The sequence below is a fragment of the Embiotoca jacksoni genome, unplaced genomic scaffold (assembly GCF_022577435.1).
Source record: "Embiotoca jacksoni isolate LCO1_2020_lvr unplaced genomic scaffold, fEmbJac1.0.p SCAF_120, whole genome shotgun sequence".
NCBI lineage: Eukaryota > Metazoa > Chordata > Actinopteri > Embiotocidae > Embiotoca > Embiotoca jacksoni.
The window spans coordinates 111,277-124,399 of NW_027185253.1; the positions used below are offsets into that span (position 1 = coordinate 111,277).

Genomic DNA, 13,123 nt, shown 5'->3' on the forward strand with positions numbered 1-13,123 from the left:
CTCTTATGAGTTGCAGCGATAAACGCTCAGTTTCCCAGTGTATTTGTAAGTATACAGCTGCCGTGCACAGATAAAAATATGCAACATCACTTACTGTCAGTGACCCTCAAAGATAAGCGTTTCAAATGATTCATGCCTCTTATAAGAGGTTCGCACCACTTGACCTGATTTGCGAGTCTCAGAAATGGAAGCGGCAAGTCTGAACTAAGAAGAGACACATTTATGGAAAATCACCAGGTTGAGGCAAATATGAATAAGTATCCTTTAAAAGGAAAACTCCACAGATCAGTAATAGAAAGTCTCCGAATACTGTGGATGGAAATTAATTTGTAGCTAAGTCTTTGTACAAAGCATCTTTTCTTGTTTTGAGATTATTTTTAAATGGTCCCTGATATAAATACATTCAATAAACTAAAAATTGAGTTTAATACTAATAGAGGAACCAGTTTGGAGTTAAAGAAATATGATGTCCCCAAGTTATCGGTAGGAAAATAAAAGGAAAATAAAAAAAAAAAGAAGAAAGCTCTATGTGTACTGGCCCTTTAAGAGGGAGTAGCGTTTGCCCCTTTTTTACTGAAGCTGTCAGTTTGTCTCTTTTACGTTATTCAGGTTTTCCCTAAAACAGATATTTGTAAAATCAGGACCAAATATGACATTTCCAACACCATCTAAAACAAAAGAAGTCCATTATAGGCTTTTCAATAATATCTATCAAATTAATGACCAAGAAAAAGATTTGGGTAGGCTATTTATTAAAACAAGTGTTTGTCAAAGACCTACTTTTCGTCATAATTTGACCAACAACATATTTCGAGGCTTTTTGCTTGACAAAATCGGTGTAAGTTAGGGAACACGTGAAAAATCCTTTGGTTTTTCTATAAAAAAAAATTCTCATGGGTCGGACAAGTGGCTCCAGACACGAAGAAGCTGCTGCACTTAATAGACTTGTCAGTGTATTATTAAAGCTTACTACTTAAGTCATAAGTCAGTGTATAATAATCATTATTACCACTGAATGGAGCGTGAGGCATGGCTTTGAAATATTTACTGGATGTCAATGAGTGCCTGTTTCCTTACTGGATATTCAGAGTGAGGAAATGCCCTTTATTAGAATTCTCTGGAGATTATTTCATTAATGGAGCCTGTACAAATAATGAGTCACCCTTATCTCCTGTTTGATCACGACCGACAGGCCCTTCTCAGTTCCCATGAGGCTTTGCAGCAGCTGCTGGGGAAGGAAGGGACGGCGGGTCATTAGTGCTGGTACCAGGGGAGAGTGTGCAATAAAGAAACATCTTGCTTGAAAACAAAAACATACTAATGTCTCATTATTACTACAAATAAGAATATTAATAACTTTAGTTATAAGGTACTTTTCAAAAAGGTTACAAAGTGCTTTACATAGAAAAACTGAAAATAACATTCAGATAAAGGAGGTGAAATGATGAATTAGAAAAATATCAAAAAGTACTTAATGGGACGTAGATCTGTATGCCATCTGCATGAAAATTAATATTGCCTTTGGAGATAAAATGTCCCAATGAAAGCCTGTAGATGGACAACGACAAGGGACCGAGGACGGAGCCTTGGGGAACACCACAGGAGAGATGGGTCACTGAAGAGGAGGCGCCACCAACGAATATTGTGTATGATCTGTTTGGCAAGTGAGATCTAAACCGGCCTGAGACAGTATCTCTGAGTCCAACCCACTTTTCAAGACAATCTAACAGAACGTTGTGATCAACAGTATCAAACGCTGATCCAAAAAGAAGCAGAATTAAAATTGAGCATTTTTATGTCAAAATCGGGAGAAGCGGCTGTGACATTTTTTCTATTTAACAAACTTTTTTGCATTGTAAAATGATAAACAATTGAGTCCCTGATGCAAAAATAGAGAGTCCAATATTGAATAACTGTTTTTGGTGGAGAATCATGGGATTTCAATGGTATTGGCACCAACTACCAAATCCTGGTATCGTGACATTGCTAACGTAAACACAACTTTTGTTCGTTTACAAGAAAACGTATTTAACTAAGAATTGAGGAGCACATTGTCCCCTCAACCATCTTCTAATCATCTGTTTTTTTTATTCCTTTATATTCCTCTTTTTTTTTTAACTTTCCCTCTCCATCCTGTTCCTCCTCTCATCGTCATTGTAGTCTTTTACAATCACGAGTATAATTATGTTAATGATTACAGTTGCCAAAGTCAGAGATGTGGCAACCAAACAACGGCAGTGTTTGGACTCTCGATTTTACCTCCCCAACAAACACAAGGAAGTTGTTTTACCCTCCAGCCGAGAGGAGGTAGTAACAGTTCATTTTTAGACTGGCGGGGGCTCTAAAAATGGACCGAGCTTTTTGTAGTTCCCAGCAGGTGGATAGATGCTCTGAGTGGAAACTCCTCTCAAGTGGTTGTACAGCTGACGTGGTTTCCACAGTTGGAGTCCACCCACACTGAGCTGCTGAGTGACTGAGAGTGTGCGTGGTAGATTACATGCGAGATTGCAGGGCTCAAATTACAAACTGTTTGACTCACTCCGATCATATCAATGCCAGTTTCCGAGCTTCAAATCCTTCTTGGAGTACACAATAACAGTTTACGCTAGAATTGGATTAAGCCATGGACTGTTTATAAAAGTGGACGCGGCTAAAAAGTGAGGCCGGAGCGCCTTAAACTGCAATACCAACAAGGCCCACTGAGGATTGGCTCCATAGACTCCCATTCAACTTCTCTCATTAAATACAAAGTCAATAAAAAAAATTCCACAACTCATGATGGTGTCATTCGCTGAAGACACTCCTTCTTATTAGTTTTTTGCCGGTCCAGCTGAAAATAATCCCATTATTATTTGGACAAAAGTTTGTGACAGCTTGTAGATGAACATTTCAAATTATTGTACCAGAGAAAGATTCAGCATCAGGGTTGTTGTCTGGGAACATGAATGTCCCCAAAAACTTCACGCCACTCCAATTTAGCAAATACGAAGATATTTTGAAGGGTAAAAGGAAATCTTTGACCTCCTAATAAAAAGTCAGCATTCATCCTTTTGGAACCAAAGATATTAAGTTTAATTTCACTGCAATCTAAGAAATTGCTGTTGTCATGGAGCACTGATTGTATTAGCTCGGATATGAGCAGATCGAGTCATCCGGTCAAGTGTCAGTGACTCAGACGAGCGCGAAGAAAGTGACTGAATATCGCAAACAGCGATTAGCCCAAAGCCCGCGTGGGACCTGACCCCGAGGACTCGGGACGGTGTCACAGAGAAGACAGAAGACAATGGAATCGAACGATGTGGGTTCAGGGTGACGGCGCTGCTCAGAGTCTCCTGGAGAAAGTAGGTTTTCATTTGATGTCAAGTGACACAAAAGGCTGACAAATCGGTGTGTGGGTGGGTGAAAGTGTGATTGTGTGACGTCTGGTCCAGAAGTGACACAGCACCACACACACACACACACACACAAAAACACACACACACACACACACACAGTACGCACAGTGGAGGTCTTTGTGCTGGACGTCCACTCAGAACAGCTGAAAGACATCCGATACGTTTTTCTCTGCAAATTCAGGGTTTTTTTTGTTGTTTTTTTGTTATTGAAATAAACACAACTACAGTATGTGCAGAGTCACTGACAGAATGCCCATAAACAGCTATTATATTTTCAGTCGTCCCAACGGGTGCAGACCTGCGATTCATTTTGAAAACGACCGGAGCGGCCTTTAACCAATCGGCATTGACCACCACCAACACGTCGAGCGCCGGGAGTCACCAAGCTGTCGACAGCAGAGACGCAGAGTGCGACGACACGTTGGTAAATGACCACGGCAGGCTTTTGTTTCCGAATTTCAGACAATTTGTTCTTGTCTCCGGTTTCAAAATTCCTCGATATTTGCTGGCGTCGCCGCAACCGTCCGCATCTACTCAACTGGATCTGCCACCGTCGCCGATGTTAAAACGACATTTTCGGACCCCGAATTGTGAATCCATCAATTGGGAAAATGAGACAACAAAAACATAAATGATGCATCGTTGCCGGTCTCCCCTTGAAGCTATTATTGTCCATAATTCAGTGCCTTCAGTGTATTTTGACGGCAGTGAAGGATCAGACCCTCCTCCTGCTGGTGGAGTTTTAGCGCTCTTCACGCAGCTCACTGAAGTGATTGGCGAGAGGCCACAGAGACTCTCCAGCTCTGCCTCTCGCTCTTCATTAGTATCTGCTTCAAGAAGGAAGCGGCTGTAATCATGAAATCAGCGAGCAATCAGCTCCACCGTCGCTTGTCCTCTCGGGATGTCGCGTCCTCCGGGGAGGACGGGCCGGCGGGGAAAACGAAGACAAATATAGAAGGCAGCGCCGAGTGAGTACGAGACGTGAACATGTAGTTTTGCGTGTCTGCGTGGGTGAAAAACAAACACGCTTGCAGTATATTCGTTCAATTGAAATCCTTCCAGACTTTGAGTTGCCATGGTAACGCAGGGTAAAATGGAGGACAGAAAGAGATGTTGACACACGTGCTTGTTTCTGCAGTGATTTAAAAAAAAAAAAAAAAAAAAAAAAATCACTTTATGAGGCTTAATTGTCTCCCTCTGTGATCTCAACTACTGCGGAAGAAAATCATGTTCCTTCATCGAAGCTCCTCGGGACGACGGAAAATAACGCTCGTCTCGCGGCGGCGGCGGCGGTCGTGAGGCAACGTGTTATCAGGCCGTCCGTCCGTCCGTCCGTAGCTGCAAACGTCTGTCACAGGCCGGCGAACGGGCCTCGAGGGAATGTCTTCAAATTTGGCCAAAAAAACCCAACAAAAACATTCACTGGGTCCCAAAGATGACCTGATTAGATTTGGGGGTTCGAGGGTCAAAGGTCAAGGTCACAACGACCTCACATTGTCCCATTTTCGCGAACGCAACGTATCAAAAGCACCCCGAGGGAACCGGTTGGTGGGCGCGCAAAACCTACGACGCGGCAGTTTTTCATAAAATATGATCAAACACCAAACTGCACGATCACATCTTAGAAATTGCAACGTGTCGGACCGGTGCGGGTGCAGCTCGAATCCTGTGGTCCAGGGTTTGGCTTGACATAATATTTTTTTTTAGTTAACTTTTATTTTAAAATTTGTAATCTACAGATAGATATAATCTACAGTAGATAAGCTACCTGTAAAAAGAATTTGAAGCAAATTAACCGGTGATGTAATCTAGAAACCTCCAGCAAATTTGAGAGCAGATCAGATAACACTGAAAATACTCTTATTTTGGATAAACAACAACTTAGTAGGAGCGACAATTGAAGAGGCCTGTTTCTAAACTTCTGTCTGAAATGAACTGAAATTTGATGGTTGATATTATGATAATTCAGCTCAGTTTTGCAGCAGCAAAAACTAATGGGGGAGGTGGAGGGGGGAGTTTTAGTCAGGGCTCATTTACACTGAATCTTTAAAAAGCAGCAAGTAGTGGAATTAATGACCTTTTTAATGCTTGAAAGCTGTTTTTGTTCAGTCGTGGTGAGCCTGAAGGACCTGGGAGAAAGACAAGACGTATTACAATGAAGCCGGGTTAAGAACCTTTAAAAGGTTATGACAAAAAAAAAAAGTCCCGCAGGTGTTCCAGCCTTTGACATTCAACATGAAACCTTTTTTTTTGTTGTTTGAAAAGACTGAAAGGTTTGGTAATTTGGAGAGGGGGGGGGGGGGGGGGGAACTTAGTTTGAGTCTACAGGAGGTTTAGAGGAAGGATTTAAGAGTGAAAAATGAAAGAGTAGAGGGATTAAATGCAAGAAGCTGTGAAAGCGTCTCCAACAGCATCTCGGAGAGATGTCACTTCAGTCGGACGGAAAGCACGAATAATAATTCACATATCTACACGGGCTCACAGTTAATTTCACTCGCCCGATGAGAAACCCGGCAGGACTCGTTGTCCCAACTGGAAACCCTCAGCCGCACGTTGCTGCTCTCGAAGGATCCGCAGTCATTATTTCCAAGGACAGGCTGTTCCTTTTCGAGCTGGCTGTGCTGTGGAGGTGGAGACGCCGGCGTTTCATTGTGCTACGTTGACGGCAGCTATACCACGTGGATTAATCGTGTCGGTTTGACACCTCAAAACCAAGTCTCTGATTGACACGTGTTCGATCCTTCGTTTGAGACCGAGAACAAAACACCTTTAAATCGACTTTTGAACTTTACTAAACGACTCCGTGCTGGCATTCCTGGAGCTCTGACCCGTTAAGACTCGGACCCATCTGGTTCCCCAACTAATTTTAGAATCAAAGCAGAAATTTGAGGGGTGAGGAGGCCCGATTAACTGCCTTCGGTCGGATTGCAAAAAGTCTCAGCTGCAGGAAGCCTTTCGGATAAGAGGTGAAACGTTTTCAGGAATTTTAACAAGTCCAGTTGTCTTCGGGTAAATCTTAAGATTGACCACGACCTGGATGAACGAGAATCTTTACAGACGCTTCTTAGCATACTGGATCTGACGTCATGGTGTAACGCAGAAACTAAGTACCACCTCGGGACCACTTCCTTTTGAGGCGAGAATCTCAAAAATCGTCAAATAGCTGAGAAAATCAAATTGACAACCATTTTTTTTGTTCGCAAGCAATTCCAGCAGTTTAAAAGCCACAATTTTAACAGATTAAAAAGGAAAACGTGAACAATATCCCAAAAATGTTGAGTCGTCTTTTTTTTTCTCGGCCAGTTACCAGTAAGATTATATTTAGTGTAATTTGTAAAGCTGGATTGCATTACCGGGAAAAAAAAAAAAAAAAAAAAATCTAGCGAAGACAGTGACAGAACAAACTGTGACTTCAGAGCGAATCGAAAATAATTTGAGCTAATGTCCAAAATGTGATGAAACCTTTTCCGACAGCAGAGGACAGACAGGTGACGTCACAGCTGATGCAGCCACAAATGGAAACCAAAGTTCACCCCGACATGTCTCTGCTGAGAAGCTTCGAGGACCAAAATATCACTGCAGTGATTGTGGAAAAACGACAACGACCAGACCTGATTCATGACTAAGGAAGCAGCAATCGAGGTTAAACTTTCCTGTTCATTAGAAGGTGCTCTGTGGAGGGTTTTTTTTTTTTTTTCTGTGTTTTCATCCTCGAGACTTAATAAAAAAAACCCTGAAGTAAATTTCCTTCTGTAATGTCCTCAAACATTGGCAATCTTTTTTTTTTTTTTTTTTGGAATCATTTTAAAGCCTCCATCGTTGACATCCGCCCTCTCTTAAAGAATCTGCTCAATAGCGCCACGAGTGGTCAAGAAGTCCACGGGCACCTTTAACGCTTGAAAACTCGCGGGAAACGTGTTTTTGAAACACGAAACAGGAAGACGGATACCAGTCCCGTATCTAACAGTTAAATGTCAAGCCACTGCGGGGTTGTTTAATCAGATTTGATGGTTTATGGATCTATAAATGCTGACTGTGCAATGGAAAATTTGTGACGTTGTCTTTTGCCGACTTTTGAGCTCCTCCAATTTATAAGCAGCGATTAGCAATTGGGCCGGTCAACCCAAAAAAGTTGACATCACTGATAAGAACGAAGGACATTAAATACATATAAAATACCCCCAAATCTTCCTGGAAACGGTTTCGGTGCGTCCTCAGCACAAAGCAAACATGAAGGAGAGGCGTTACGTGACAGAAGAGATGCAGCCAAGTCCATAGCAAGCCGTATCGACTCCCCTTTGACCTTTCAGTCTTTATTAGATCAGTGCAGAAAGTCTTTTTGTCGAGTTCACGTCGGGACGCATTCAGTACGTGTAAAAAAAGAGGCGACTACAGGCGGGAGGAATACCTTCAAACGCACCAAAAAAAAACAAAAAAACAACAAAAAAAAGCAGCTCGAAGGCACCTTCCATCTTCTGGAACAGAAGTGAGATTTGAACTCTGCGACCAAAGTTTATCTTCCAAAGTAAATTGGTTTTTTAAAATAAAACAGACATATTATTGCCGGTGTTAAATTACTAAAGGATCAAGAATGAGTCCATTTAAAAACAATTTTCTTTTTTTTACACGTATCTTTTGGGACCATGAACGTGTACTTGTACTTTGGCCGTACGAGAGCACAGAATGGCAAACGCGCAATGTTGCATTTACTCTGCTTTTCTTTTATATGAAAACCCTGAGAAAATAAATACAGCGGATTGGAAGTTTAAAGACACGTTTTCTTTTCTGAATTGGCCGAGGTCAACTTTTAAAATGGTCGTCATTTACGGCGACAGGTTTGGGTTCTGCGGGCAACGAAACCGAAACGCGGGGGGGGGGGGGGGGGGACATCCAAATACCGCGATGGACGTTGAGAGTTAAAGGAGAATTTCACACATTTATAAATTCATGGTTGTTACAGCCAAGATTAAGAAGGATTGAAACTCTTGTCTGGATTACAGATTTGATAAGACCTCGGTGTCTGGTTTCATCAGTCTACAGAAATAACGTAACAACCACGTGTACAATCGGAGGTATTTCATTTTAATAGCTTAAAATCGGAGGCCGTATTCTTTGAGGAAGCCATTGACTGCAACAGTTCCAGCCGAGACGTTTCACCTCGGCAGCGAACAGACCAGCTTCGGTCTCAGGATTTGACCCCGAAAGCTTCAGTTTGACTTTCATCGTCCACCCGGGTCAGGGCGGACGCGGATGACAAATCTTTGGACTTTGTTACGACCGGCAGGACAAACCTACCGTCCACTCGTGAGCGAAGTAATGAAAAAAAACAACGGAAAATTCCTACAGAAACCCTGAGAAATCTTGACTCCAGATTTTTTTTTTAATTTTTTTTTTTTAGTCTTGTTCAGTTGTTTGTGTCCCATTGTTCAGCAGAAACAATCCCACTGCATTTAACCGTCATTATTTTGCTGTAAATAGTCGATTCTTTGACACAAGCGTCTTAAACTGAAATTGATGGCAGCACTTCGACTCTGGGATTCAGTGGTCTTTTAAGCTTGACAAGCATAGAATTCAATATATATATATATATATACAGTATGAAGAATAAAGTTTCCAACAATAAAGAAATGATGAACGGATATTAAATTGTGTTTAAACTGAGCAGTTCTTTAATTTCTCTGAAAATCCACAACTGCTAAGAGTTACATTTTTTTTTCATACAAAATGTATTAAGATTGTTTTGAAATTATGGACCCTTTAATGTGTGTTTTTTTTTTTATTTATTTTTTTAATGGAAACCAGTTTAAAATACTGCATTTTTAATTTTTTTTTTTTTTTCAAATTTCAGTTCAGGAACGGTTGTTCATTGTGAACCAAAATGGGGCAACTCCGAGAAAACAGTCACTTCGATAGAAGAAAATAAAGGCACAAGTATGTTGGTACAATTTTGTACAATCGGAAGTGATAAAAGTGATTCATTTATCTCTCAGGGTTTCTGTAAGATTTAACTGCACATCCCAAAACTGGCATTTTGCCGACAAGCGTAACTGAAGCTGCGCTGACACAAAGACTCGATTGTCTCCAGAAATCCATCATAAAATTCTTTAAAAATAATGTTTTCTTTTTTTTTTTTTTTTTTTTTATCTGCAGATGTAGACTTCATAGTCCTGGCGTAAAAATGTCAAAAACCAATAATGTCCCAGCAAACAAACAAACAAACAAACGAACAAACACAAATAATTTTTTTAAAAAGCAGTGAGGTCGGTCACAGCAGAATAGAGGTCGAAAGAAGTGGTCACAGTTCATTGGCTGAATGTCACTGGTTTTCCCGGACAAAGTGGGAAAATGTAGAGACGGAGGAATGTTCCGTCCTCCCTTAGTGCCCTCGAGCAAGGCACTTTTACAGCAGGCGCTTGTTCCAGTGGAAGCTGCTCAGCGGCAACTCTCAGTTCAGTGTGTAAATGGACGAATGTGAAAGCAAAACCTTCCCTGGACAAAAAAAAAAAAAAAAAAAAAAAAAAAATAACAATAACAATAATAAACTAAAAGCCAAAAAGGAAAATAGTTCATTTCCTGTCCGTCCCTCTCTCCCGGTTTGGAACGCGTCGGCAGCAGATATTTCACACTTTTAAATAACATTAGACACTATGGCTATGCTGAAAATATACATTCTGACATTTAGAGATCATACTACATATTTTAAAAATACAAATGTGCAAAAGTTGTAAACAAATAAGATCGTGTGTGTGTGTGTGTGTGTGTGTGTGTGTGTGTGTGTGTGTGTTTGTGTGTGTTTGTGTGCGTGTGTGTGTGTGTGTGTGTGTGTGGGGGGGGGGGGGGGGGGGAAGCACGGAGAGGGGGTGTCACAGCCTGGTGGGCTCCTCGTCGCTGTCACTGCAGTTACCACAGCAGTCCTACAGGGGGAAGCAGAGAGCGAAGAGTCACCTACAGTCGACCACATTTTGGTTTCATTTAGAGTTGAATACAAATTGGCCAATTTCTTTTGAATTTGTAAATGTGTAGTTCATTACATACAAACATTTTATTAAGAAAAATGAATCCCTACAATTAAATCCTATTTCCTGTAACTTTTTCAGAGTGGAGAATTGACAATAACAAAACGTTTTGCAATTGTAAAATTTTACATTTCAACATTTATTCACACAGCTGAGCTCCACCAAACCAGCGGAACAAAGTTTCTTTTATGTGAGCGGCAACAAATTGATATTCAACACAGACGCTTGTTGTAACGTTATTAAAAATGTAGAAATCCCCAAAAATGGATGTGGCTGTAACGGAGTAAAACAGGACTACGTTACACACTACTACAGGAGGTTAACACCAGGACTACACACTACGTATGTCAAACACCTGGATGAAGGCAGTTGGTCTTTTAAATACACGAAAATGAAACTTAAAAAACTCCCTCCAGACATGTTTTAAGACGTCTAGTTCTAGCTGGTGTTTTGCTGATGCAGGTAAATTAAAGAGTCCACTGACTTGTCGGCCGAACAGCCGCTGCAGGAGTCCCTGTTTGGGCGGAGGGGACGGCTGTCCTCTCCAGTCCAGGTCGGGGGGAATCGTCCCGTCCGGGTAGAACACATTGAGCTCTTCGAAGCACTCTGACTCGATCATCTGCAGGAGAAAAGACCAAACTGGTCGATACGCATTTTGGACGCACCGTAGAAGAACACTACAAACACAAAATCAATGAAGCAATGATGGTTCCTGTCGCATATTTAATGACTGTTGTCGTGACACTTTTTTAGTCCCTTATTTTTGTTCCATGTCGATTGTTTCCTGCTTCCTTTTATCTCATTTACATAGTTTCAAAGAAGGTTTTACATTTATAAAAATCGGTTTCATTTCTCCCTTCAGTCTTATTTAAAAACAAACATTTCGTGGAACGTTGTCCTGACAGTCACCCTTCTCCTTTTTAATGGCAAACTGAGGGCGAGAAGACCAACAACAGCTCAGTGATGGATGTTTCCGTCCTCCTCCGACTCACATTCAACACCAGCCGCGGCATCTTTTTGAGCATTTTCTCCGCAGCATTAGTCAAAGTGTCAAAACCGCTAAAATCCTCGAGCTGATGACTCTCTGGTTCCCTGGAGCAGCTGCCTGCATGAACTCCACATCATTAGAACAAAGAAAAACTCATTCAGCTGGATTTTAAAAGGTTTGTTGGCTGTTATTGGCTTCAACGTTGTATACAAGTTGTTTTTTTTTGTGTGATTCTGCTCTTGATGGAATAATTAAAATGAACAGAACAGGGCTGGAATAACAAGCAGATGAACACAACATCTGATCTTGATTAACATGTCCGGATGAAAGCATTCCTCCCCGTCCCGGTTCATTTTTTTATGGCCGACAAGTGTGTTAAAGCGTGCGTGCGTGTGTGTGCGTGTGCGTGCGTGTGTGTGTGTGTGTGTGTGCATGTGTGTGTGTCTGACCTCGTCTTGCCAGGGAATAGAAACGCTGCCCGTCGACACTTTGCTGTAGAAGGACTCGTCTTTCGGCTCCAGCTCCACACCTTTCACCGTGGAGAACTGCTCGATGTCCAGCACGTCTTTACAGTAGATGGCCTGCGGCTGCAACACGCAAGCGCACACGCTTTCAACACGCTTAACTTTGCACATGCCGGAGTGGCGAGACGTTCCAAGAAACTTCTCCGCGACAGGATTGAAGGTGGACCAGAACTGTTCAATGCCCTCAAACGAACCAAACTTTTCGAAGTCCCTCATGAGAACCTGCCGTAGTACAACAGAGCGGTCGCCGTGGGGATCCTTCCTGCTTATTACACTGTGCAGCTTAATCGTGTGTATTAATCATGCCTGAGCCTCGCTGACATTCTTATTAATCACATTAATTAATTCCACTTCCTGTGCTGCAGAGAAGGTTGGACTTCCAGCACTCTATTCAAATTCAACTGGAAGGTTCAGCTTCTCTCTGAAGCTCTACCAAGAACAGGCTTTTTATGCGTCTCGGCCTTTAAGGCGCATTATCAACCGCCCTCGCTTCTGATTGGCCGACTCTTTTTCTGAGTGACACGCCGCCGGGCCGCAATCGCAGGTTTTCTAGCGGTGTTGTAGCTCGCCAGCTCCGCAACAGAACGACTGCTCGTGCGTTTTCTTCCAGACAACAAAAAGCCTGCATAGTGGGGCTGCGCTGAGAGTGGACGTATAACACCAGCGTGAGTTTGTGACATCACAGACTTACGGAAGTCCAAACTACGTGTGCAAACGTCCCAGTTGCTGAATACAGTTATTTACATTCCCACTTGACTCGCTGTATGATCAAAAAAGAAATCTGAATACAAACAACATGGGACCTTTAATGTTGCTCCGTAAACCTGCGCTTCATTGATGTTGTTAAGTCGCACCTGTGCGTGGCCAATCAAATGAAGTGAAAAAAGCTTTTAACTCCAGCGTTGTTTTTTTGTTTTGTTTTCGTTAAACATGTCTCATCCTCAATGAACAGAGATATAACGTGTAACATGGACTTACGTCGGGGATGAAGGGCGGCTGCAGCATGCCGGCCTCCAGCCGTTTGAAGTTGATGGAGCGGAAGATGGGTTGGGCTTTGACCTCGGAGGCTCCGCCCCCCTGACAGCCCACCCTCTGTGCGGGATCTTTGATGAGGAGCTGGGAGGGGAGGGGGGTTAAAATACAACAGAATAAAATTAAAGTTATAAAATGCAACTGGCAGCTTTAGTGGGGAATTCTCAA

The 13,123-nt window shown here is 42.1% G+C and overlaps 1 protein-coding gene across 1 annotated transcript in view; it reads right to left on the reverse strand.

Annotated features, from left to right (window-relative positions):
- Positions 1–7,682: 7,682 nt before the first annotated feature.
- grk6 (G protein-coupled receptor kinase 6) overlaps positions 7,683–13,123 on the reverse strand; it is a 35,076-nt gene continuing 29,635 nt past the window's right edge. The window contains exons 13-16 of the mRNA XM_069145289.1: positions 12,902–13,039; positions 11,849–11,986; positions 10,896–11,030; positions 7,683–10,309 (exon numbers count right to left, since the gene is read on the reverse strand). Coding sequence (XP_069001390.1) covers positions 10,259–10,309; positions 10,896–11,030; positions 11,849–11,986; positions 12,902–13,039 — 462 coding nt within the window. The 3' untranslated portion in view covers positions 7,683–10,258. The remainder of the gene's footprint in view (positions 10,310–10,895; positions 11,031–11,848; positions 11,987–12,901; positions 13,040–13,123) is intronic.